This window comes from Lithobates pipiens, unplaced genomic scaffold, assembly GCF_037356315.1.
Source record: "Lithobates pipiens isolate NorthernLeopardFrog02 unplaced genomic scaffold, aLitPip1_a1.2 Scaffold_8, whole genome shotgun sequence".
Classification (NCBI taxonomy): domain Eukaryota; kingdom Metazoa; phylum Chordata; class Amphibia; order Anura; family Ranidae; genus Lithobates; species Lithobates pipiens.
In genome coordinates this window covers 126,917,863-126,941,352 of record NW_027507903.1, presented here as the reverse complement: position 1 = coordinate 126,941,352, position 23,490 = coordinate 126,917,863, and the positions used below count along the sequence as shown (strand labels likewise).

At 42.7% G+C, this 23,490-nt stretch overlaps 1 protein-coding gene across 2 annotated transcripts in view; it reads right to left on the bottom strand.

Annotated features, from left to right (window-relative positions):
- Positions 1-612: 612 nt before the first annotated feature.
- Positions 613-23,490, bottom strand: part of CHKB (choline kinase beta) — a 62,595-nt gene continuing 39,717 nt past the window's right edge. Inside the window, exons 9-11 of one of the 2 annotated variants that reach the window (XM_077470653.1) lie at positions 21,880-21,977; positions 14,204-14,285; positions 613-4,162 (exon numbers count right to left, since the gene is read on the bottom strand). In XM_077470653.1, the coding sequence (XP_077326779.1) occupies positions 4,106-4,162; positions 14,204-14,285; positions 21,880-21,977 (237 nt within the window). In that variant the 3' untranslated portion in view covers positions 613-4,105. Of the gene's footprint in view, positions 4,163-12,148; positions 12,343-14,203; positions 14,286-21,879; positions 21,978-23,490 lie in introns of those variants that run through there. The other variant, XM_077470654.1, reaches the window with a different exon arrangement.

The following is a 23,490-nucleotide window of genomic DNA, read 5'->3' as shown; positions in this document are numbered from 1 at the left end:
CGCTGTTGCCCTACGGAACTAACACGATTGTCAGCTATACATGCTGTGTTTTTATCATCTTTATGCAAGTAGTTTGTGTTTGAACACAAAAATTTAATCTTATACTTAAGCGATGAGCACTTAGAACTTTTCTTTCTACCCATGACCTGGTGTCCTTGCTGAGATCTAAGGAGACGTGAGAGAAGTTTATGGTCTGTGTTAACCCTTTTGATACCCGCTTGCATGACCACCTGTTTGCACACGGGTCCATGCCATAAGGTGAGAGTGATTAGTTAGACCGGAGGTGGAGGGATTGTCACGCTACTGTGGAAAATAAAAAATGACTTACGTCAGTGCTACAGCTTGAATTAAAAACGTATTTCTCTGAACTGTGGAAACTAACTAGTGTTGGGTGATTGTATATAGTGTATACCACATTTACCACTGACTAATGCAGAGTTGCAATGCAAGGAGATCAGCTAAAAGTAGTTGGATCAGTATGTGCATTATAATTAATCAATTAAAAAAAAAATATATATAAAAATGTATCAAACTCCTATGGGTCACATGCAGAATATCAAGTAAGCAGACCATAAAGCTTTGAATTAAATACAAGAAAAAACAACCTGGAAATTAGGTTCATACATACTTTAATTAAAAGAATGAATACGTTATATAGGAACTTTTAAATTGAGACACAACACTGGCTTTTGCATATATGGAATTATGAATACAAAAAACAGGAATTTTTTTTGTACAGGAATTTATTATTATAATAGAACGGGTTAAACAAACTTTCCAGCCATGTTACCAGACATCGATCAGCATCCATTTAGCAGCATTTACATGTGTAATTATTAAAACAAGAATGTATTTAACCATTAGAATTGTTTAAAATGTTCTGAATAAACTTATTTAAATGTTAGCTGGAAGAGAGCATGTAATAATTGTAACTGGTCAAGATAGAAAAAAATAGAAAATCTCTGGTTAACCACATTACTTAATTACATTCTTAATCTCATCAGGATACAGAGCTAAACTTATCAGGATATGTGCTATAGCTGCAGCAAGGGTTTGGTTTTGAGAAATTTTCCACAGTTAACCGTCAACAGTGCATTTTACTTTAAAGTCATAAAATTAAACATAAAAACAAGAAAAATAATAATTTACACAAAACATGAAAGTCTTCTGAAGATAATGTAGAGGACAATGAATAGCATTGTGATAAGAGAAATTATAGATTTATCTTTTGTTGAATTTGCACTCTCATTAATACTGAATGGAATAACCCTTTTGCTACCACCAGTTTTTTTTTGCATTTTTTTGCACAGGTTTAAAAATCATTTTAGGCCTGAAGATTACCTAAAACCCCCCAAACATGTATTTTCTGAAAGCAGGCACCCTAGAGAATAAAATTGTGGTAGTTCCAATATTTTTATGTCAATATTACTGCGAAGGTAAAAAAGCAAAAAAATGAAAAAAAAAAAAAAAAAAATGAATTCTAGGACAAACGTAATAAAGTACCCAAACTTTACGTTCGTACGTGCGTGCGTATATGTGGGGTTGGGCCCTCAACATTTTTATGGTGATTTTATGTGCTTGGGTGTAACTATTTTTTTTGCAAAAAAAAAAAAAAAAAATTTCCTCAACTTTTTTTTGCCCCATCGCAATTAAATGACAGGTTCTCTTAAATGGGACATGCAGGGTCTAAAAGACCCTGCGTGTCTTCTCTGGGCTCCACTGGATGTATTGCAATGCAGAGCAGCAAGCGGAGCCTGGAATACATTGTGGGGGCATGCAAGAGTGGGGGGCACCGGTACCAGGGTTATGTGGAGGAAATTGGTTAGTTTTACACATAATCCCAGTGGCTTCAGTAAAAAGGGTTAAAGGTCCCTCTTTAAAAAGGGAAAAAAAAACAAAAAAAAACAAACACATTTAATTTTTTTGGCAGAGGCAAGTAAGCAGAGTCATTCACTTGCTATGTCCATCTCTAAGGGCCACTGAGGGCCTATAAGTTGTACTTCAGTTTACACTACAAGCTCTTTCTACCTCAATCGTGCCAATAGCTTCGCTAACAGTTAAATCACTCAAAGTTTGATCACCACACAGATGGAAAAAAATGGCTCGCCTTGATGCGAGTTAGCCCAGGCGCATATAATACACAGAAAAGTGCACATTATTGCTACATGTATATATTACACCATGGGGAGCAATACAGAGGAATACGCTTAATTTGCAAATTTTTTAGGCAAATTGCTAGTGAATTTTAGTAGCCCAACTGCACTACTTAAAACCCCCTATATGATTCCTATCCTCTCCTTGATGTATTCTTTGTAATATAAAATACAAATAGGATATGGGACTCCAATATCACAGCCAATGACTGCAATCTAACATGTTGAAGAAAACTGGCAAGTGTATTTTCAGCCAAAATCTGAAATATACAGTACATTTTGTTAAAATTGACCTTTAATACACCTGCCTATTGTTGGAAAATTTCCAACATGTTCCTTCGATAGAAGTTATTTAAAATACGAATGTCAATCAGTGTAGACCGTTTTAGGAAGAATGTCAAAATGCAAACTCGGAGCATTCTTTCCCATTAATCCATGGAGCTGGCACATTCTCTCTTGTCAGACTGTAATCTTGGACCTGGAATCGTGTTTCAGTTACTGAAGTAAGAAGATTAATTCTGCCAATTTAAAAACAGCAAAACAAAGATGCCTAGATTAAAAAATGCAAGCCCTGAGCAGTTTGGCTTTCTCCTTGTATGTTTGCCATAGGTTTATTATTCAACTCAAAAGTACCTTTTTAAAGATGAAACCCTATCCACATGCTCCCCTGCTATTAATTAGCAGAAGTATTTCTAGACATAACCAAAGCTGCTCAGCAATTTTAAGGCCTCATGCACACAGGCCATTTAAAAAAACAAAACAAAAAAAAACAGCGCCGCTGCCAGGAAAAAGCAGCGTTAAAAATGCAATGTCAGCCGCGTTTTTGACTAGCATTTATGGACGTTTTTCGGCATTAACATTTCTTGGCTTTTTTTCAGTAAAAACACTCCCTATAAATGTAAAAATGGCTAAAAACACCAAAGGCGGCTAAACGCTTGTTACATTGTTTAGCCATGTTTTTCATTTATACAGCTCACCAGCCTCTGCTTCTGGACGCACAGACTGTAGTTTTTTTTTCTACTGCCCCTAAACACTTATGCCTACAAATGCCCCAGAAAGTTTGTGTGTATGGGCACATAGGCTAACATGGAGGGGCATTTAGAGGCAGTTTATAAAAAAAAAAAAAAAAATTAATAAAACACACGTCAGTCGCCCATAACAGCAGCTGTAAAAATGTCCTGTGTGCATGATCCCTATAAGTGCAGCCCTTAAGACACTGCTTTCAGTCGATTGGTTCTCTCTAGCACAACACAACTATGCTTGCATTGAAAAACATTTAACACTTCTCTAGGTGGGCTGTCTTGTACTAAAGAAAGCCAAGCAGCAGGTTCTGACAGAGGGGGACACCCACTGGGTGGATGTAAAAAAGATCTCCACTCCAAACACAGAATAAATTATTTAGGCATACTCAAGAAATAGCTGCATAATAAAAATGTATCCAAGTAAGAACAAAGGTATGTGTGCACAAATGTTCTGTCTGCTCCTTATGAACTTCATACAGCTGGATGGATTTGGCTAAGTAAAGTATTGCCATATTTCTAACAACCAAATATCCAATACTTAATTACGATATTGGCATGTTCATATGAATGGTGTTGTACTACAAGATTTTATATCCCATCTGTTTAATGTTAATGTATGCGGCTAGCCAAATAAATAAAATTGTCATTTTTTTCCAATATACATAACACTGATAACTAACAGCTTCTGTTTTATGGTTGACAGAACTAAAACAAGGCAATATAGATGCTTTTTTTTAAAAATAAATAAAATATGAAAAACTTGAATGGAGGTTAAAAGTCTGATTGTGATGATCACCCAATCAGGTTTCCATGCAGAGCTGAAAACGGTGCATATAGATCACTGGAACGGAATGGATAAGTGGCCAACACATACTTGCAAGTGTTTAGTTGCAGTAGCAGAAGGGAAAAATGGGAAGATGAAATTGAAATTTAGGACCAGAGCTTTTTATGTTGAAAATAGGCATCAAACCGTGAGATAGCGTAATCCTGCAAATAAAAAAATAAAAAGAGATAAGTGTTATAATGAACAAGAATTTTATCTGCATCACTTGCCCACTATTCTGTTTAGTTCTGCAGAAAAACATTGTCTTTGGCTGTGTTAAGACCAAATTATTGTGTGTTGTTAACAATTACAGTGTGGCAAGAATTCCATTTAAAAAGTGTAGTCCCACTTTTGCAGTCAAATTTTAGAACCCCCCACACATCTATTTCTGTTCCAATTCATACAGCGTGGCAAAAAATATAAATGGTCCTTAAGTGGTTAAGAGTGCTTTCAGAAATGTTAATAGATTATTTTTATTTCGAGTGGCGTGACCACCCTTTGTCTTCAAAACAGCGTCAATCCTTCTAGGTACACTTTCATACAGTTTAAGGAACTTGGCAGGTAGGTTGTTTTAAACATCTTGGAGAGCTAACCACATATCTTCCATGGATATAGACTGCCTCAAATCCTTCGGTCTCACTTCCAAGACTTTGTTCTTCTTTACACTGAATATGGCTCCTAATGACATTGGCTGTATGTTTGGGGCTGTTCTGCTGCAGAATAAATTTAGGGCCAACCACACGCCTCCCTGATGGTATGGCATGATCTGCCTGTATTTCTCAGCACTGAGGACACCATTGATTCTGACGAATCGGCAACTCCATGTGCAGAAAAACTCACTGTTGCCTGCAGACACTCGTGACCGTACTGCTCTCCAGCCCGGCAGTGAACAAACTGCCTCCTGCTATAGCTGAAAAACTAGAGTTAGACTTACCGGTAACTCTGTTTCTAGGAGTCGTCCAGGACAGCACTAGAGAGATATAGGCTCCACCTCCAGAGGCAGGAAACACAATCCAAATCTTTAAAGGGCGGCTTCCGTCCCTTCCCCCTCAGTCTTGTAACTGAGAACTTCCCTGAAATGGCTTCTGTAACAACAAAAACACTTGTCCAACATTATAACAGCATATAGGGAGGGAATCCCTGCTGTCCTGGACGACTACTAGAAACAGAGTTACCAGTAAGTCTAACTCTAGTTTCCTCTAGTCGTCTGTCCAGGACAGCATTAGAGAGGATCAATGAGAACTTACAAGATTGGGGGGGGGGGGGGGGGGCTATCACTTGAAGGACCTTTCTCCCAAACGACTGGTCTTGTGCTGAGATAAGGTCCAATCTATAATGCTTCATGAAAGTCGAGTAGTTTGACCAGGTTGCTGCTCTACAAATTTGTTCTGGTGTCGCTCCAGCTCACTCTGCCCAGGAGGTCGATAGTGCCTGTGTAGAGTGAGCCATAGGGGAAGAACATTCCGTTCTCATAACTTTGTAAGCTTCCACAATAGCCTGTGTGATCCACCTTGCAATTGTGTTCTTTGAAGCTTGTGACCCCAATTTTTTACCCACATGTAAAACAAATAGTGCATTTGATTTTATAACGCTTTTCGACATCTACAGATTAGGGATGCACCGAATGGGTTTTTTGGTGCCGAAACCGATACCGAAAATGAAAAATACACTAGGCCGAAAACCGAAACAGCACCGATACTGAAAATGACTGTTTTTAAAAAATATTTTTATACAGGAGGTGGTCAGAGACTGGGGACGTGGTACAGGAGGTGGTCAGAGACTGGGGACGTGGTACAGGAGGTGGTCAGAGACTGGGGACGTGGTACAGGAGGTGGTCAGAGACTGGGGACGTGGTACAGGAGGTGGTCAGAGACTGGGGACGTGGTACAGGAGGTGGTCAGAGACTGGGGACGTGGTACAGGAGGTGGTCAGAGACTGGGGACGTGGTACAAGAGGTGGTCAGAGACTGGGGACGTGGTACAGGAGGTGGTCAGAGACTGGGGACGTGGTACAGGAGGTGGTCAGAGACTGGGGACGTGGTACAGGAGGTGGTCAGAGACTGGGGACGTGGTACAGGAGGTGGTCAGAGACTGGGGACGTGGTACAGGAGGTGGTCAGAGACTGGGGACGTGGTACAGGAGGTGGTCAGAGACTGGGGACGTGGTACAGGAGGTGGTCAGAGACTGGGGACGTGGTACAGGAGGTGGTCAGAGACTGGGGACGTGGTACAGGAGGTGGTCAGAGACTGGGGACGTGGTACAGGAGGTGGTCAGAGACTGGGGACGTGGTACAGGAGGTGGTCAGAGACTGGGGACGTGGTACAGGAGGTGGTCAGAGACTGGGGACGTGGTACAGGAGGTGGTCAGAGACTGGGGACGTGGTACAGGAGGTGGTCAGAGACTGGGGACGTGGTACAGGAGGTGGTCAGAGACTGGGGACGTGGTACAGGAGGTGGTCAGAGACTGGGGACGTGGTACAGGAGGTGGTCAGAGACTGGGGACGTGGTACAGGAGGTGGTCAGAGACTGGGGACGTGGTACAGGAGATGGTCAGAGACTGGGGACGTGGTACAGGAGATGGTCAGAGACTGGGGACGTGGTACAGGAGATGGTCAGAGACTGGGGACGTGGTACAGGAGATGGTCAGAGACTGGGGACGTGGTACAGGAGATGGTCAGAGACTGGGGACGTGGTACAGGAGATGGTCAGAGACTGGGGACATGGTACAGGAGATGGTCAGAGACTGGGGACATGGTACAGGAGATGGTCAGAGACTGGGGACATGGTACAGGAGATGGTCAGAGACTGGGGACATGGTACAGGAGGTGGTCAGAGACTGGGGACATGGTACAGGAGGTGGTCAGAGACTGGGGACATGGTACAGGAGGTGGTCAGAGACTGGGGACATGGTACAGGAGGTGGTCAGAGACTGGGGACATGGTACAGGAGGTGGTCAGAGACTGGGGACATGGTACAGGAGATGGTCAGACTGGGGACACGGTACAGGAGATGGTCAGAGACAGAGGACGTGGTACAGGAGATGGTCAGAGACAGAGGACGTGGTACAGGAGATGGTCAGACTGGGGACATGGTACAGGAGATGGTCAGAGACAGAGGACGTGGTACTGGAGGCATCCCCCATTGCAGCCAATGTGCCCCACTGCAGCCTGTGTGTCCCCACTGCACCATTGCAGCCTGTGTGCCATTTTGCAGCCAGCCTGTGCACTGTGTGCAGGGAAGAGAGCCGCCTCCGCCGCCTGTTTGATAACAGCGCCGGGAACATCACAGCTTTCATTTCAATAGCTGTGTGTTCCCGGCCGTGCGCCGTCACACGCAGCCCCTCCCCCTTGTCCGGGCACTTTGATAGACAGATCATCCGTCCAATCCTGCGGATAATCTGTCTAAGTGCCCGGACAAGGGGGAGGGGCTGCGTGTGACGGCGCGCGGCCGGGAACACACAGCTATTGAAATGAAAGCTGTGATGTTCCCGGCGCTTTGATCAAACAGGCGGCGGAGGCCGCTCTCCTGCGCTATACACCCCCCATGATGGGCGTCACCAGGGGCGGAGCCCCGCCCCCACCCAGGCCACGCCCCATTTTCGGCTCCATTATCGGCCGTTTTTCTCTTTCGGCAAATTGCCGAAAAGGGCATTTTCGGCCGATATGTTTCGGCGGCCGAAATTTCGGTGCATCACTACTACAGATACTGTAAGACAGAGGCTCTCACAGCCAGTTGGTGGAATTCTACCTCCCTAGGATTAGTGGGGGACCCACAGAACGAAGGCAAAATAATTTCCTGTGTTCTGTGGAATTTTGTCACTACTTTGGGCAAAAATCCACGGTGTGTGCGCAGCACCAGCTTGTCTTCAAAAATTTGAAGAATGGCTCTTTCACAGAAAGCGTCTGAAGCCCGCTAATGCGTCTAGCTGTGGAAATAGCCACTAGGAACACTGTTTTGAGCGTGATCCATTTCAAGGAGGGCTCTTCTTCCCTTTACCCATCTCTGTAGTAGAATTGACAGGTCTCATTTGGGTTAAATTTTTAAAGGAACAGGTTTAATTCTGGCTAACCCCTTAAAGAACCTGCTAACTAGCGGGTCTAATGCCAGGGGTTGCTCCAAAAAAAACAGACAGGGCTGCAACTTGTACCTTCAAGGTACTAATGGCCAGTCCTTTATCCACGCCGTCTTGTAAGAACTCCAAGACTGCCGGGATACTTAGATACTTTTTTTAGTGTCTAACCATGAACAAAAAACCTTCCAAAACTTAACAAATTGCTTGGGTTACCTTCTTTCTACTAGAAAGGAGTGTTTTAATCACCGGCTGAGAGCTCCTTAGACTTCAAGAGAGACTTGAACTGGGCCCTGGGAAAGCAGATCTTCCCTCTCGGGCAGCATGAGGGGAGGCTAGTCTGTCAGGCCTAGCAGCATTGAGAACCACGGTCTCTTTGGCCAATACGGAACCCACCAATATTATTGTGGTCTGTTCCTGAAGAAATTTCCTCAGGACTAGAGGAATTCGTTTTAATGGGGGAAAGGTGTAGCAAGTGCGAAATGCCCAACTTTGTGCAAAAGTCTATCCCTTTTGCCCCTGCTTTCCTCTCTAGTGAGAAGTACACTGGGACCTGGGTGTTCGTTCTCCTGGCGAACAAGTCCACCTCCGGGAGACCCCATTTCTGCACTGGAAGATTTCCCTGTTCAGAGACCATTTTGATTTGCACACTTGGTGTCGACTCAGAAAATCCGCTAGGTGGTTGTCCACCCCTTTTGGATGGACTGTCGAGACCGCCCTAGGTTTTCCTCGGCCCAGTACAAGATCGTACTTGTTAGCCTGATCAAGGACGGGCATCTCGTTCCTCCCGGTTTGTTTAGATATGAGACTGCTACCATGCTGTCTGAGAGGACCTGTACATGGTGGCCCCTCAGATCTCTGGCAAATGCTCTTAATGCTTCCCAGATTGCCTGCAACTCTCTCCAATTGGCTGACCTCTGGGACTGTGCCTTCGCCCAGCGTCCTTGCGCTATTTTCGACCCCAAATGGGCCCCCCAGCCCCAAGCACTGGCATCCGTAGTGATGCAGACAGACACTGGAGGAGACCACCATAAATCCCGTACTAGGTTCTCCTCTTTCCTCCACCACCACAGAGACCTTCTGGCTTTTGAGGATAGGTGGATAATCCTGTCCAGGGATTCTTGTGCTCCGTCCCAGCTGCTGAGGATGTTGGCCTGAAGGCACCTGAAATGGGCCCTTGCACAAGGAACTGCAGGAATTGTTGCCACTAACAGGCCCAATCTCGACATAGCTGAGCGGAGGGAAATTGCCCAATTGTTCTGCAAAAAGGTTGCCGTCGCCTTCACCCTTTCTGCTTTTTGCTCTGCGAGGAAGACTTTGTGTCATCAAGTCCACCAGGAAACCCAGATACTGTATGGCCTGTGTCTGTGTCAAGTGCGACTTTTCTTTGTTTATTAACCATCCCAGTCTTTTTGGACAAGAGATGGCTACCCTCAGGTCTCCCTGCAGTTGGAGTTTTGAGGGGGTGAAGAATAAAAAGGTCGTCCAAGTATGGTATGAACACGACCCCTTTCAGTCTCAGGGGAGCCAATGCTTCCGCCAGGACCTTGGTAAATATCCTGGGGGAGGGAGATAGACCGAATGGCAGGGCCCTGAAATGGAAGTATCGGGTCTGCCTTCCCCACTGAATCGCTAGTCTCAAATATTTCTCGTGGATGGGGATGTGTAGGTAGGGGTCCTTCAGATCGAGGGAGGCCATGAAACAATTTGGAGGAAGTATTGACCTTACTGTAAAAATTGTTTCCATCTGGAATTTTTTGTATGTTACCCAAATGTTTAGTAACTTTAGATTCAAAATTAACCGGAATTTGCCTGATGGTTTCTTCACTACAAACACATGCGAGTAGAAACCGTGGTTTATATCCTGTGTTGGGACTGGCACTAGAACCCTCTGGTCTATCAAATCGCCAATTTGTGACAGCAAGGTCGTTGCCTTCTGAGGATCTTTAGGAGGTTTGGTCAGACACATCCTCGTAGGTGGGGTGTGTTTGAACTGTATTTGGTAAACCTCCCTGATGATCCTTAGAATAAAGGTATTTGGGGTAGTTTTTTCCCCATTGTGGGGGGACCTGACCCAATCTTCCCCCCATGGGAGCCAAGTCACTGGGACTTAATGGTTTTTTTTAGAAGAGGAAAAGATTGCTTTTCTGTTTCCCTCCCCCGTCCACAGTTTTTTAGGAGCTGGCCCCTTAGAGGTCTGTCCTTGTGACTGTCCCTGTCTTTGGGGATGAAGAAAGTGTTTTCCTGGTGCCTTTTTGGTTTCAACAGGAAAGGCCTTCTGGTCCGCAGTGCGATCCAGAACCTTTTCAAGATCCTGCCTGAACAAGAGGTCTCCTTCAAAAGGTAATACCACATAACCTCACTTTTGAAGCTGGGTCCCTGACCAAGACTTTAACCAAAGTGCCCTGCGAGATGCATTTACGAGGGCAGCGGTCTTTGCTGACAGTTTGACCGACTCTGCAGAGGCGTCTGCCATGTAGCCTGCTGCTTTATGCAGCACTGGAAGGGATTCCAGGATTTCCTTCCTAGAGGTTCCTCCTTCCAAATGCCCTTGTAATTGTTCCAGCCAGACCTCCAAATTGCGAGCCACTATTGTTGTGGCCATTGCAGGTTTTAAATTGGTCATGGATACTTCCCATGACCTTTTCAACAGTACCTCCATCCTTTTGTCCATGGGTTCCTTGAGGACATCCATGTCCTCAAAGGCAAGGTCTGTTGATTTTGCACTGGGAAAAAGCTGTGTCTACCTTAGGGACTTTGTTCCAGACGCAGGTGGGATCCTCACTGAAGGGGAATCTCCTGTTCATACTTTTAGGGAAAAATTGTTTCTCTGGTTCCACCCACTCTTTAATAGAATCTACCAGTGTGCTATGAACCGGAAAAACCCTGGCTGAATCTTCCTTTCAGGTTTGATACATCCTGTCATGTAAGAACAGACCTGCTCCTCTCTAATTTCGAGCATCTCATAAATCACCCCCAATAAGGCATCAACCTCCTCGAGTGAGAGCCTGTATCTGGGAGAGCTTGTCTCTCTGGAGTTGGAATATCTCTGGACGATGCCGTCTCACTTAGGCCATCCAGAGAATCTAATTCCTCTTCCCCCGATTCATCACCCTCCTCTGGGGTGGAAGCAGGGGGAACTGCGGCTGGTTTTGGAGTCTCAAGGTTCGCTAGCATTGTCTTGATGGACTGCATTTCTTTCTGTACCCCAGAAATCAGTTATTTACAAGCCCCCATAGCCTCTTTATAGACTAATTTGCCTTGCAGGCTTTACAAAGGGGTTTAACCCATCCTTCCTTCAATATGTTCATATATAATGGACACCACTTCTTCCCCCCCCCCCCCCCGACCTCTCTGGTTCTTTGGGCAAAGCCTAAGACAAGAGAAGGAGAGAGGATAGGAAGGGAAACAGACAAGCTAACATCATCATAACCTTAGCAAAAAATAGGAAGGCTTCACCAAGGGGGGAGGGGAACCACACCTGGATCATTTCAAAATGCCTTTGCAATGATTAGTCCATCACTCCCCCCCCCTTTCCCAGCCCCATAGGTACAAGAAACCTCTGCGTTTGCCTACCTGAGCTGGTTCGGCTCCACTGCCACATTCCGCTGCATCCATGTCCGTTCGGAAGCTTGCCTGACCGCCTGGAGGCTCTTCCCTTCAGCCTGTGGTGCAGCACATTCGTTATGTGGCCGGTGCTTTTTAAAACAGCTGCCAAAGTTCCGCCTTCCACGCTCGCCACGCGACCCGGAAGTGGATCCAAAACCTGATAGTCAGGCGGGGAAACGCCAGCCCTCCCCGTGCTTTCAGGAGGAGGACGCCGGTTCGTAGCTGTCGTCAACCCGACCGAGGTCTTCAGATGTCCGTCACCTCCCAGGTACACAGACCTCCTGCCCCATCTCTTATGAGCTCTCCCACCGTCAGGAGAAGGAGAGCTCCAATCCAGCCTCCTCCTCCAGTGGAGGAAACAAAAGACTGAGGGGGAAGGGACGGAAGCCGCCCTTTAAAGTTTTGGATTGAGTTTCCTGCCTCTGGAGGTGGAGCCTAGATCTCTCTGCTGCTGTCCTGGACAGACGACTAGAGAAATTTAAAATTTTGACTCATCACTCTAGAGTACCTGCTGCTATTTTTCTACACCCCAGTTTCTATGTTTCGGTATATAGTTGAGTCACTTAGCATTGTTTCCAGGTCACAAGTATGGCTTTTTGGCTGCAATCCTTTCATGAAGACTGCTTCTGGCCAGACTTCTCCAGACAGTAGATGGGTGTACCTGGGTCCTGTAAGCATAATGGGAAGTAAGCATGATGTCTTTCATCTGCATTTCATCTGACTACTGCATCTACGGTCCTCAATAAAGCCGATCAATATTGTCCTTAATGCTGATAAATACAGCAGATATTTATCCATCAAGTCATACCATCAGGGAGATGTGCAATTGGCCCCAAATTTAATCTGCAGTAGGACAATCACCCCAAACATGCAGTCAATGTCATTAGGAACTATCTTCAGCGTAAAGAAGGAAAAGGAGTCCTGAAAGTGATGGTTTGCCCCCCCCCCCGCCACAGTTCCCTGATCTCAACATAGAGTTTGTCTGGGATTACATGAATAGATAGAAGAATTTGAGGCAGCCTACATCCACAGAAAATCTGTGGTTAGTTCTCAAAGATGTTTGAAACAAGCTACCTGCAAAATTCCTTCACAAACTGTGTGCAAGTGTACCTAGAAGAACTGATGCTGGTTTGAAGCCAAAGGGGAGACACGCAAACGATGGATTTAATTTAAATTTCTTTTGTTTACTCACTTTGTATATTGATAAAAGTAAACAAATAAAATATATATTTTTGAAAGCACTTTACAGCATTTCTTTACACCTGCCTTAACGTTTAGCTTAGTACTGTAGATGCTGCCCTGTAAGACTTGAGAAAAATGTGAGCGCACACACACAGTATTCTTTGTTGTAAAGTATTTACTAAAAGAGGGTTTATATATGCATTACATTTTTGAATTTCTATTATGAGGTAGTGCAATACTAAATAACTGCCCCATTCTGAAGAAGCAGCGCATGCCACGAAACATGTTGATGGTGGACCCGGAAAAGATACCCGGGTGTCTAATCCAGGGTGCTCAGGGTGGCGATTTATGTACTCATCTTTTATATGAATTTTATGTGTCTCTTGATATATCATTTTACTAGATATAATTAATTGTATACTTTTATAAATCTTGTCTGCCTCAATGTGTACCTGTAAAAGTCAGATTTGAAATATAGAGCAACATTTGTTTCTTTTCTTTTTTGGGTATGGAAAGGATGTGGCACAGTGACAGTCTAAATTGGTACTTGTAGTTTATTCCTTCACAACGATCAACCATCTGTCACTCCGACAGATGGACTTGTAGTTTGCATGAACAGTGGGTACACTGATTAGCATAACCATAATTCATTCACGCTGCCTACAGCTCTGCAAATGACAGCCTGTACAGGCAATAGAGCTGGAGCTGTAGGCACTGGAAGCAGGAGCCTGACATTGCACCAGAGATCAGCTAATCACGGGTGCAAAACTTTGCAGGCTCTCGTTTAGAAAAATAATAAATTAACATTTTTTTTACCTGATTTTTATGTAATAGTGAACTTACCTTTAAAAAACTTTTTAGGCAAGATCAGCAATACTGGTGACTAGTCCTTTGCCCCACTATGTGTTTTTTTTTTTTTTTTTTGGGGCACAAAGATCAAGTATTCTTTAGAGGCCAAGTTCGCCTTCTGAACATGTTACACCCATATTTAGGATATAACATGTGCAGCTGTCACATTTTAAAGACAGAGTAACTATGTCGGGCTCTGCAAGCTCTAAATGGATGAACTACAAGTCCTGTCTGCCAGCACAACAGACTGCTTTTCGTTCTCAATGAACTATGAGGGTGCAGAGTAACTGTCTGCCCTTACTGAGGTATGGGAAAAAAAATAAAAATAAAAACTCATCAGCACTGTCTGCAGGAGTCAGACATTGCACCAATATTTTTAAGGAAACGTGAGTGTAACATTTACTATACAAAAAAAAAAAAAAAAACACAAACAGAAGATTCACCCACTTTACTGTATTATTAATTAAATTATGCATTTAAACACCGACATATACTTACTAGATAACCAAATTCTATAGTTGAGATTTTTGCCTGTAGGATAGACCAGAGGCCCCAGAAGAAATGTGAAGCTAAAGCAAACCTTAAAAAAAATAAAAAAAATAAAATAAAATATGACAATTACTGGTGATTAGGACTGGTAACATATCAAAACATACCTTTCATAACATACACTGAACATTTAGCGAGCGCATTATTAAATACACCTGCTCATTAATGCAAACAACCAAGAACTAGATTATGTGGCTATACACACAAAGCAAACATATGATTGGACTAATTTCTTTGATTAAACATTAGAATGGGAAGATGTGTGAGCTAAATGGCTGACGAGTAAATTTTGTTCTTAGACAGGCAATTGTAAAAAATCTGATCTCCTGCGAGTCTTACATACTACAGTCTCTGGAGTTTACAGCAATGGTGTGAAAGGCTAAACATTCAGACTGACAGATCTGTGTGTGAAAAACACCTTGTTAGTTAATTAGGAGAATGGTAATGGTCAGCTAGAAGTCTACAACTGCTGAAACATCTATGCTCTACAACAGTGGTGTGATGAAAGAAGGGGCTGTTGGACAAAGCCAGAGTGCAGTGGGAGGGCAGGCACCTGACCAATCCAGAAGTGTTTTTGGTCTGAGGATTCTTCAGCCACCATAGCTCCTAAAAAACAGTAATGATCCAAGTTACTGCCCACTGGAAAGGTATTCTACCACTTATTTATACCCAATTAAATTACATTCTTGGATGAGTACTGATTAACACGTGGTACAAAAGTTCATCTCACTTGAAGGACTTAATTGTTAAAGCTTCAAATGCATCCGTGTTTTGGGGGAAAAAGCCTCCACCCTCATCAGGACAGCCGGCTGCCTTTAAGGTTGTCAGAAGGCACTAGTCATCCTCAAGCCTGAACAAGGGCCTCCTAGCGATTTATTAACCATTTCCTGACTACGCTATAGCCAAAAAAGACAGTTACAACACAGTCCTCCGGTTCTGGCAGCATGTCCATTGATGTTCTCCCAGAACCCCGACTCCGGCATGCTACCGGGGGCGTGCTATGTGAAAGTTGTGTCTGTCGGACACAGCTGATCACAGATCGCAGTAATAGACCAATCACATCAAACCTTTACTATATCATCAGCTGTGTCCAAACACAGCTGACCACATGTAAAACAGATGTGCCGGTTATTGGCAGTTTTTTGCTCACACGCTACATGATATATCAGGAATATGAAATGTAGGGGTAACAAACACATGTGAAAGTCGGTTGGCTATATATGCATTTCCAAAAATTAGATCATCAAAAAGTTATTTATTACAGTAATTCAATTCAAAAAGTGAAACTCATTATATAGAGTCATTACACACAGAGGGATATATTTTCAAGCAATTCTCTCTTTTAAATTTTGATGATTATGGCTTACAGCAAGCGAAAAAACCCAAGATTCAGCAGCTCAAAAAATTTGAATATTGTGAAAAAGTTCAATATTGTAGACTTACGGTGTCACACTCTAATCAGCTAATTAACTCAAACACCTCTAAAGGTTTCCTGAGCCATTAACCACTTCCATACCGGGCCTATTCTGGCACACCTCTCCTACATGTAAAAATAATTTTTTTGCTAGAAAATTACTCAGAACCCTCAAACATTATCCACTTAAGGACCTAGCCAATTTCTGAGCTTTTTTTTTTGCTAGAAAATTACTTAAAAAAATAAAAATAAAAAAAATTATACGGTTTGGGGGTTCTAACACCCTAGAGACTAAAATGGAGATTGTTGCAACACTCTGTCACACCGTATTTGCGCAACGGTCTTACAAGCACACTTTTTTTTTAGTTAAAACAAAAAACAGTAAAGTTAACCCATTTTTTATATTGAGAAAGAACGCCTCAAAATTGCACCCGCTTGTGGAATGGTGACAAAAGTTTACCCGTAAAAATCTCCATAGGCGACGTTTCAAAAAAAAAAAAAAATCTACAGGTTACTTACAAAGGAGGGCTATGGCTAGAATTCATGCTTTCACTCTACTGATCCCAATACCTCACCTGTGTGTTTGAACACAGTTTTCATATGCGTTCGCCGCTGCACATTTAAAAAAAAGTTTTTTTCCTTATTTTACTAATATATATATATATATATATATATATATATATATATATATATATATATATATATATATATATATATATATATATATATATATATATATATATATATATATATATATATATATATATATATATATATATATATATACTGTTCTTTTAAAAAAAATTGTGTCACTTTTATTCCTATTACAAGAAATGTAAACATCCCTTGTGATAGAAAAATGTCAGGACCTCTTAAATATGAGATCTGGGATCAAAAAGACCTCAGATCTATATTTACACTAAAGGAAGCCGGCTGATCCTCTCGATTGCTTAAGGAAACTGAGTTATCCGGCTCTGTGAGCGTGCCAGTGAGCGTGTGACGTCACTGGGGTATGGGATAAACACAACGCGTTTCAGAGCATGTGCGCTCCTTTCTCAAATGTAGAGAGAGAGGGAAGGTTCAAGAATTAAATGCTCTAAAGCAGTGATGGCAAACCTTGGCACCCCAGATGTTTTGGAACTACATTTCCCATGATGCTAAAGCATGCTGCAGTTTACATGAGCATCATGGGAAATGTAGTTCCAAAACACCCGGAGTGCCAAGGTTCACCATCACTGCTCTAAAGTAAGACAAAAAATGAATTGGCCAAATACCTCCACTGCCTCCAGCCATTGAGAGGATCAGCCAGCTTCCTCCAAGGTCATCGCGGTTACTGTAGCTGGACATTCTGCTCACACAGGACACGCCAGAGACATTGGGAACTAACCTTGGAGATCTCACTTCCATTGGCCTATCATCCCTTACTTTGATGTAAGTGTTGGATAATATACTACTGTAACATTAAACCTTGCACTCAGAGGTGCATTTCTGTTTTTTTTTTATTGTGTTGTCTACCAGAGATGGCTTCGCTCATGTGAAAAGCTGTGCCCTCAGTGCTGGTCTTAACCCTGAGATGTCATAACATCCACTTTGAAAGAAAGTATCTTCTCACTTGGACATTTTTTAAAACCCCTACCCCTTGACTTGTCCTATACTCACCTATTGCCCCTATTTTAGTTGTGATTTCCTACCTGTATCCTGAGCGCTAACATTTGTATATATTTCCTAGGGAATAAAATGGCAGTTGTTGCAACTTTTTATGTCTCACATGGTATTTGCGCAGCAATTTTTCAAATTATTTTTTTTCAAAAAAAGAAAATAAAAAAAAAGAAAAGACAACGGTTTCTTGAATTTAAACACACTACAGTTAGCCCAATTTTTTTGAATGTGAAAGCTGATGTTATGCCGAGTAAATAGATACCCAACATGTTACCCTTGAAAATTGCACACACTCGTGGAATCGCGCCAAACTTCGGTACTTTAAAATCTCCATATGCAACACTAAATTTTTTTTTTTTTTACAAGTCACCAGGTTAGTTACAGAGGAGGTCCTAAGCTAGATTTGTTGCCCTCGCTCAACCGTTCCCGGCGATACCTCACATGTGTGGTTTGAACACAGTTTACAAAAGTGGGCCCGATGTACTTCTGCATGCAAGCACGTGGGGATGGGGCGTTTAAAATCTTTTTTATTATTTTTTACTTCCCCCTTTAAAATAATAATTTTTTTTGATCACCTTTATTCCTTTTACAAGGAATGTAAATATCCTTTGTAATAGGAATAAGGCATGACAGGTCCTCTTTAATGAGATATCTGGGGTCTATTTGTCTCCACATCTCTCCTCTAGGCAGAAAAGACGGAGATAAAAAAAATAAAAAAATAGATCTCTGCCTTTTCAGTCAAGTACACGGCAGTGTTTACATCTGCCAGGCCGGACGTGACGTCATAACAAGGTCATAGAGACGGCCAGGGACGATCTGGTCATGGTTTTCTCTATGGTTAACTTCCACCGCGGATTCCTTTCCCAGCTCGCCGATCGCACAGGTGAGCCCCGGTAGAAGCACCAGAGGGACGAGGAGGGGAAGCTTCCCACCGCCTCTAAAAACGATCAAGCGGCTGAACAGCCGTCATGATTGTTTTTGCGGTGCAGGGAACTCCCCGTCTGAAAATAATGATATCTGAATGATCCCTGCAGCTGCAGGCATCATTCAGATATCTCCACTCAAAGTCCAGGACATCATACAACGGCGTTGGGCAGGAAGTGTTTAAATAGTTTCAGTATGGTTCAGTAGGTTACACAATCATAGTGAAGACTGTTGACTTGACAGTTGTCCAGGAGACAGTCATTGACACCCTCCACAAGAAGGTTAAGTAATAAAAGATCATTGCTAAAGAAGCTGGCTGTTCACAGAGTGTTGTATCCAAGCATATTAATGGAAAGTTGAGTGGAAGAAAAAAAATAAAATAAAAAATAGTGGCAAAAAAAAAAAAGCAGGGATAACCGCAGCCTTGAGAGGATTGTGAAGCAAAGGGCATTCAAGAATTTCGGGGCAGATTCACAAGGAGTGGACTACAGCTGGTGTACTGTGGCATTCCTTGTGTCAAGCCAACTCCTCCCAGAGACAATGTCAAAAGGGTCTTACCTGGGCTAAAGAGAAAAAGGACTGGACTATTGTTCAGTGGTCCAAAGTCTTCTTTTCGGATGAAAGTAAACTTTGCATTTGATTTGGAAATCAAGGTCCCAGAGTCTGGAGTAAGAGTGGAGAGGCACAGAATCCAAAGTTGCATGTGTGAAGTTTCCACAGTCATCTGCTGGTGTTGGTCCACTGTGTTTTATCAAGTCTAAAGTCAGCGCAGCCCTCTACCAGGAAATTCTAGAGCACTTCATGCTTCCCTCTGCTAACCAGCTTCATTTTCCAGCTGAACTTGGCACCTGCCCACACTGCCAAAAGTACCCATACCTGGTTTAATGATCATGCTATTACTGTACTTTTGGCTAGCAAACTCGCCTCACCTGAACTCCATAGAGAAGTTGTGGTGTATTGTTAAGAAGAAGAGGAGAGGCACCAGACCCAACAATGCAAACAAGCTGAAGGCCACTCTCAAAGCAACCTGGGCTTCCATAACACCTTAGCAGTGCCACAGGCTGATCACCTCCGTGCCGCACCACATTGATGCAGTAATTCATGCAAAAGGAGCCCTGACCAAGTATTGAGTGCATTCTATACTATACATACTTATTAGCCCAACATTTCTGTATTAAAAACCCTTTTTTATTGGTCTTATGTAATATTCTAATATATTGAATTTTGGGTTTTCACTAGCTGCAAGCCATAACCATCAAAAGTAAAAGAAGGAAATGCTTGAAATATATCACTCTGTAAGTAATGAATCTAAATATACGAATATTACTTTTTGAATTGAATTACTAAAATAAACTTTTGGATGATATTCTCATTTTTTTTTTTTTTAGATGAACCTGTGTGTTCCTTGCTAAAGAACATGATTTATTCCTATCAACTTGATAAAAAAAAAAAAAATGCTGCTGTAACCTGTCAGAGGTTATAAAGTTATGATTGATCTATAGTCATATTTATTTAGCATAGTTAACCATACATACTTCTAGAAGCTCTGCTTTCTACTTGCAGGGCTACACAGTGGTTGTGATTTACTGTCTTATTTCACAACCAGTGCCTAAGAGTCATTCAGCGAAGTTGTGAAATGTATGTTTTTTAGTCGGCTAAACCTGAAATATCACGTTGCCTTTGTTTCTTAATCCAGCAGGTGGAGCTTTAGGAACCGTTTTCACAGATTCAGGCTCTTGCTTTGCTGAAATTACACTCCTCCACCGCCTCTGCCATTGAAATCAATGGGCAGTGCAGCGGGGCTTTGTGGGTGCTTTTAAAGAAGTAGTTAACCCTAAAAAAAAAAAAACCTGCAAGGCAAAGGCAAAATGAGCTAGTATGCATAGCACACTAACTCATAATACTAGCGCATTATGAATAACTTACCTGAGATTGAAGCCCCCGAAGGGGTCCTCGTTCTTCATCTCCGCCGCTGCCACGTATCCTGGAGTGACTTCCGGGTCTCGCCGCTCCGGCGCTGTGATTGGCCGGAGCCGCGATGACGTCACTCCGGTGCATGCATGCGAGAGCCGCCATTGACGGCATGTTCGCCTTCACTTGCGGCGCTCCCAGTGCGCCTGCGTCTACAGCACGCATGCGCCTTAGACAGCAGTGCCCTTTTTTGTAAAATATCTCCTTAACCGTGTGGGTTAAGGAGATATTTCTTGGACCTACAGGTAAGCCTTAATCTAGACTTACCTGTAGGTCAAAGTGGTCTGTAAGGGCTTACAACCACTTTATTCGGCCACTAACAGGCGTTAAAAGCTCCCCGCTAGCGGCGCTTTACCACAAACAACCCCCCTCGTGTGAAAGTAGTTTAAGGAGCGAGCAGCAATATTATTAAAGTGGCTATAAAGACACTAATCTCAAATCTTGGAATCCCCTCTGTTACAGAAAGATATACTGTGCAGTATCTGTTTTTTTTTTGTTTTTGTTTTTTTAATTATGATATTTAGTATGATATACCTAATTTCAAAACGTTGCTGTGCAATCATGTGACCTCTTGAGGCTTTCCTTCCCCAATCTGAGGACTACAGTGGGAGGCGCTGAGATTCCCCATTGATGTCAGGCAGAGTGGCAGAAGGTCACGTTAACGCACAGTGGTGTTTGGAAATAAGGTATTTCACTGCATAATTTTTAAAAACACAGATACTGCACAATGAACCTTTCTGTAACAGAGGGGATTCCAGAATTTGGGACTAGTGTTTGTACAGCCATAGCGACAGGAGGGGAAGGGTGGGGAAGAGATGGCTTGCACACAGACTTCCATTATATTGGGGAGGGAGGGGGGAGAGGGAGACACTGCAGGCTGGCGGATGCATATTAACTGATCAAGGTATCACGGATCAGCAGCCATTACAGTGGTCAGCACACTGGGGGGGGGGGGGGGGGGGCAACACATTTTACAGCATAGAGGGGGACAAATGACACCACACAAGCACTATTCTGTATATCCTCCTAGAACCACGTTAAGGCCAATGTTACACAGGCAACATTGCTGCAGGTGATCTGTCACATGGAAGACCTTTTACCTTGTTTCTGTGGAAATACTCCCTCACAGGCCCAGCTATTCCATAGAAAGGGGCCAAGCAAAATCAAGAACTAGAGGTAAAAAAAACTTTTTTATTTTAGATAGCGTAACCCCAGTCACCTATTACCATCTGTGTCCCTTTGGTGAGATTTCCTGCACTTCCTGCCCCATAGTACTGCCAAAGCACCAGAACTAGCATCCCCTTTGAGAGATTTCACCTCTATTACTTTGCTGGGGGCAACCCAAATTTTTTTTTCTTTTACTTTCATTTTCCAGAACGGAGGAGGAGGGAGGAGGGAGGAGGAGGAGGAGGAGGAGAAGAAGAAGAAACAAAAACACACACGGTCTAATCCCTCTCCATTCTATCCAAAACGCAAAAAAATAAATAAAAAGGAAGAAGAAGAAAAACAACATTTGCGTTTAGTGTTTTTACCATAAAAAGAAACCGACAGAAAAAGATGGGTTTTAAACGGCAGTGAAAACAGGAAACTAAAAGGATGTTTAAAATAAAGAGTGGCGAAATACTGACAGCCAACCACAATTAATGCATTTTCTTACCGGTTCACTTCAATGATCATTGCCTCCGCCTCAACATGCCGATCCTCCTCGTTGAGCGCTGGATTATTTTCCTTCAGGTATGAGTGGAAAAAGTGAAGCTACCATGTCAAAGAGTAAAATAGAAGAACAAAGTTAAAGTGTGGCACACTAATCACCATACCAAATTCAAGTAAGCTGCTTTTTTTTTTCCTAGTGACATTTCCTCTGAGACTTAATTACTCAAGTTGTTCTTGGGTTTTCTACAGAGTGCTACCTCAATGCCTACACCACAGAAATGACTGTCACTGACTTGCTACCATTGAGCAGCAATTTGGTAATGATAGAGTGACTTTCACAGCTGATCATGTTTAATTTCAGCAATATTTTATAGCATCAGCAACCAATAATCCCTTTGACCCGATTTAGACTTCGACAAGCATTGTGATCTTTCACAGCACACCCCAAATCCACAGCGTTGCTCCAAACCTCCACCTTTTAACATTCACATCCAGGTGCTGGCTCTAGCAGTCCGTCTTCACTCCAACACAAGAATATAACATGTTTCACTCGTTTGCTTGCCTTGATACTTTATGGTATTCCCAAGTCTGTAATACCTGCATACATGTAGTCACAATCAAAAAAATAAATAAATAAAAAAAAACACATGCCCCTCTAAATGCATTTTTCCCTACTCTATGTTTGTGAAGGTGTCCATTGGTGTAATGCATTTGTGGAGTGTTTTTGGGTGGAGACTACATGTATGCCACCGCTTTATTGGTGGTAATAAAATAAAGTATCAGGCTACGACATAGTTTCTCCAAAACTGGGAACCCTGGATCACTGATCCGAGAAGCACAGCACTATAAAGAACAAAACTCCATCAGAATTGAACCGTCTGTACTACCAATTTTCAACTCGAGATGCTGTAACATCCCCCTACACCTAGTGCCCACCTACAGTATGCACCCCGCAAATATACAATGACTTTGCACAGGCAACCTTCTGCTTGGCGCTCTTCAAGTGAGGAAATGTCAAGAGTGTATACTTAGTAAGCAGGACTCCAAGTTTTCTTTGATTAATAGTTCCAAGATATGCAGTCATATGATATCATTGGTTGCACATGTTGCCAAAGTTTGACAACTGATGGTTGGCAGGGCTGACTCCCACCCCAAGGCACAGCGAGTGCCCGATTTGGGGTGCGGAGACAGCACCAACACCATCAGAAACACACAAAAGTCATACCGAATTCTTTAAATCTCAACACAACGCATCTTGTATACATATAGGTCATCATTGATGTAAGTTGTTAAGGTATGCTACAACACTAAGTAAGAAATGTTGAAATAATATCTCTCTCAACCTTCTGTACTGATGCATTGTGAAAACGTCAATAAAAACGGTGTTAAAAAAAATAAAAATAAATAAAGTATCAGGAAAAGCTAAAATACGGAGTGCCAGTTTTTTAGAAATAGTATGACGTATCAAGACAAGCCAACTGTGGAGTGTGACTCATCATCAATTTTGATATCATTTTTTATAAGCCAAGGCTTGTATTCGTTTTTAAAGCTTCCATTCACACTGGTACGACTTGTCATGCAATTTGAAACGTTTAAAAATCACATAACAAGTCGC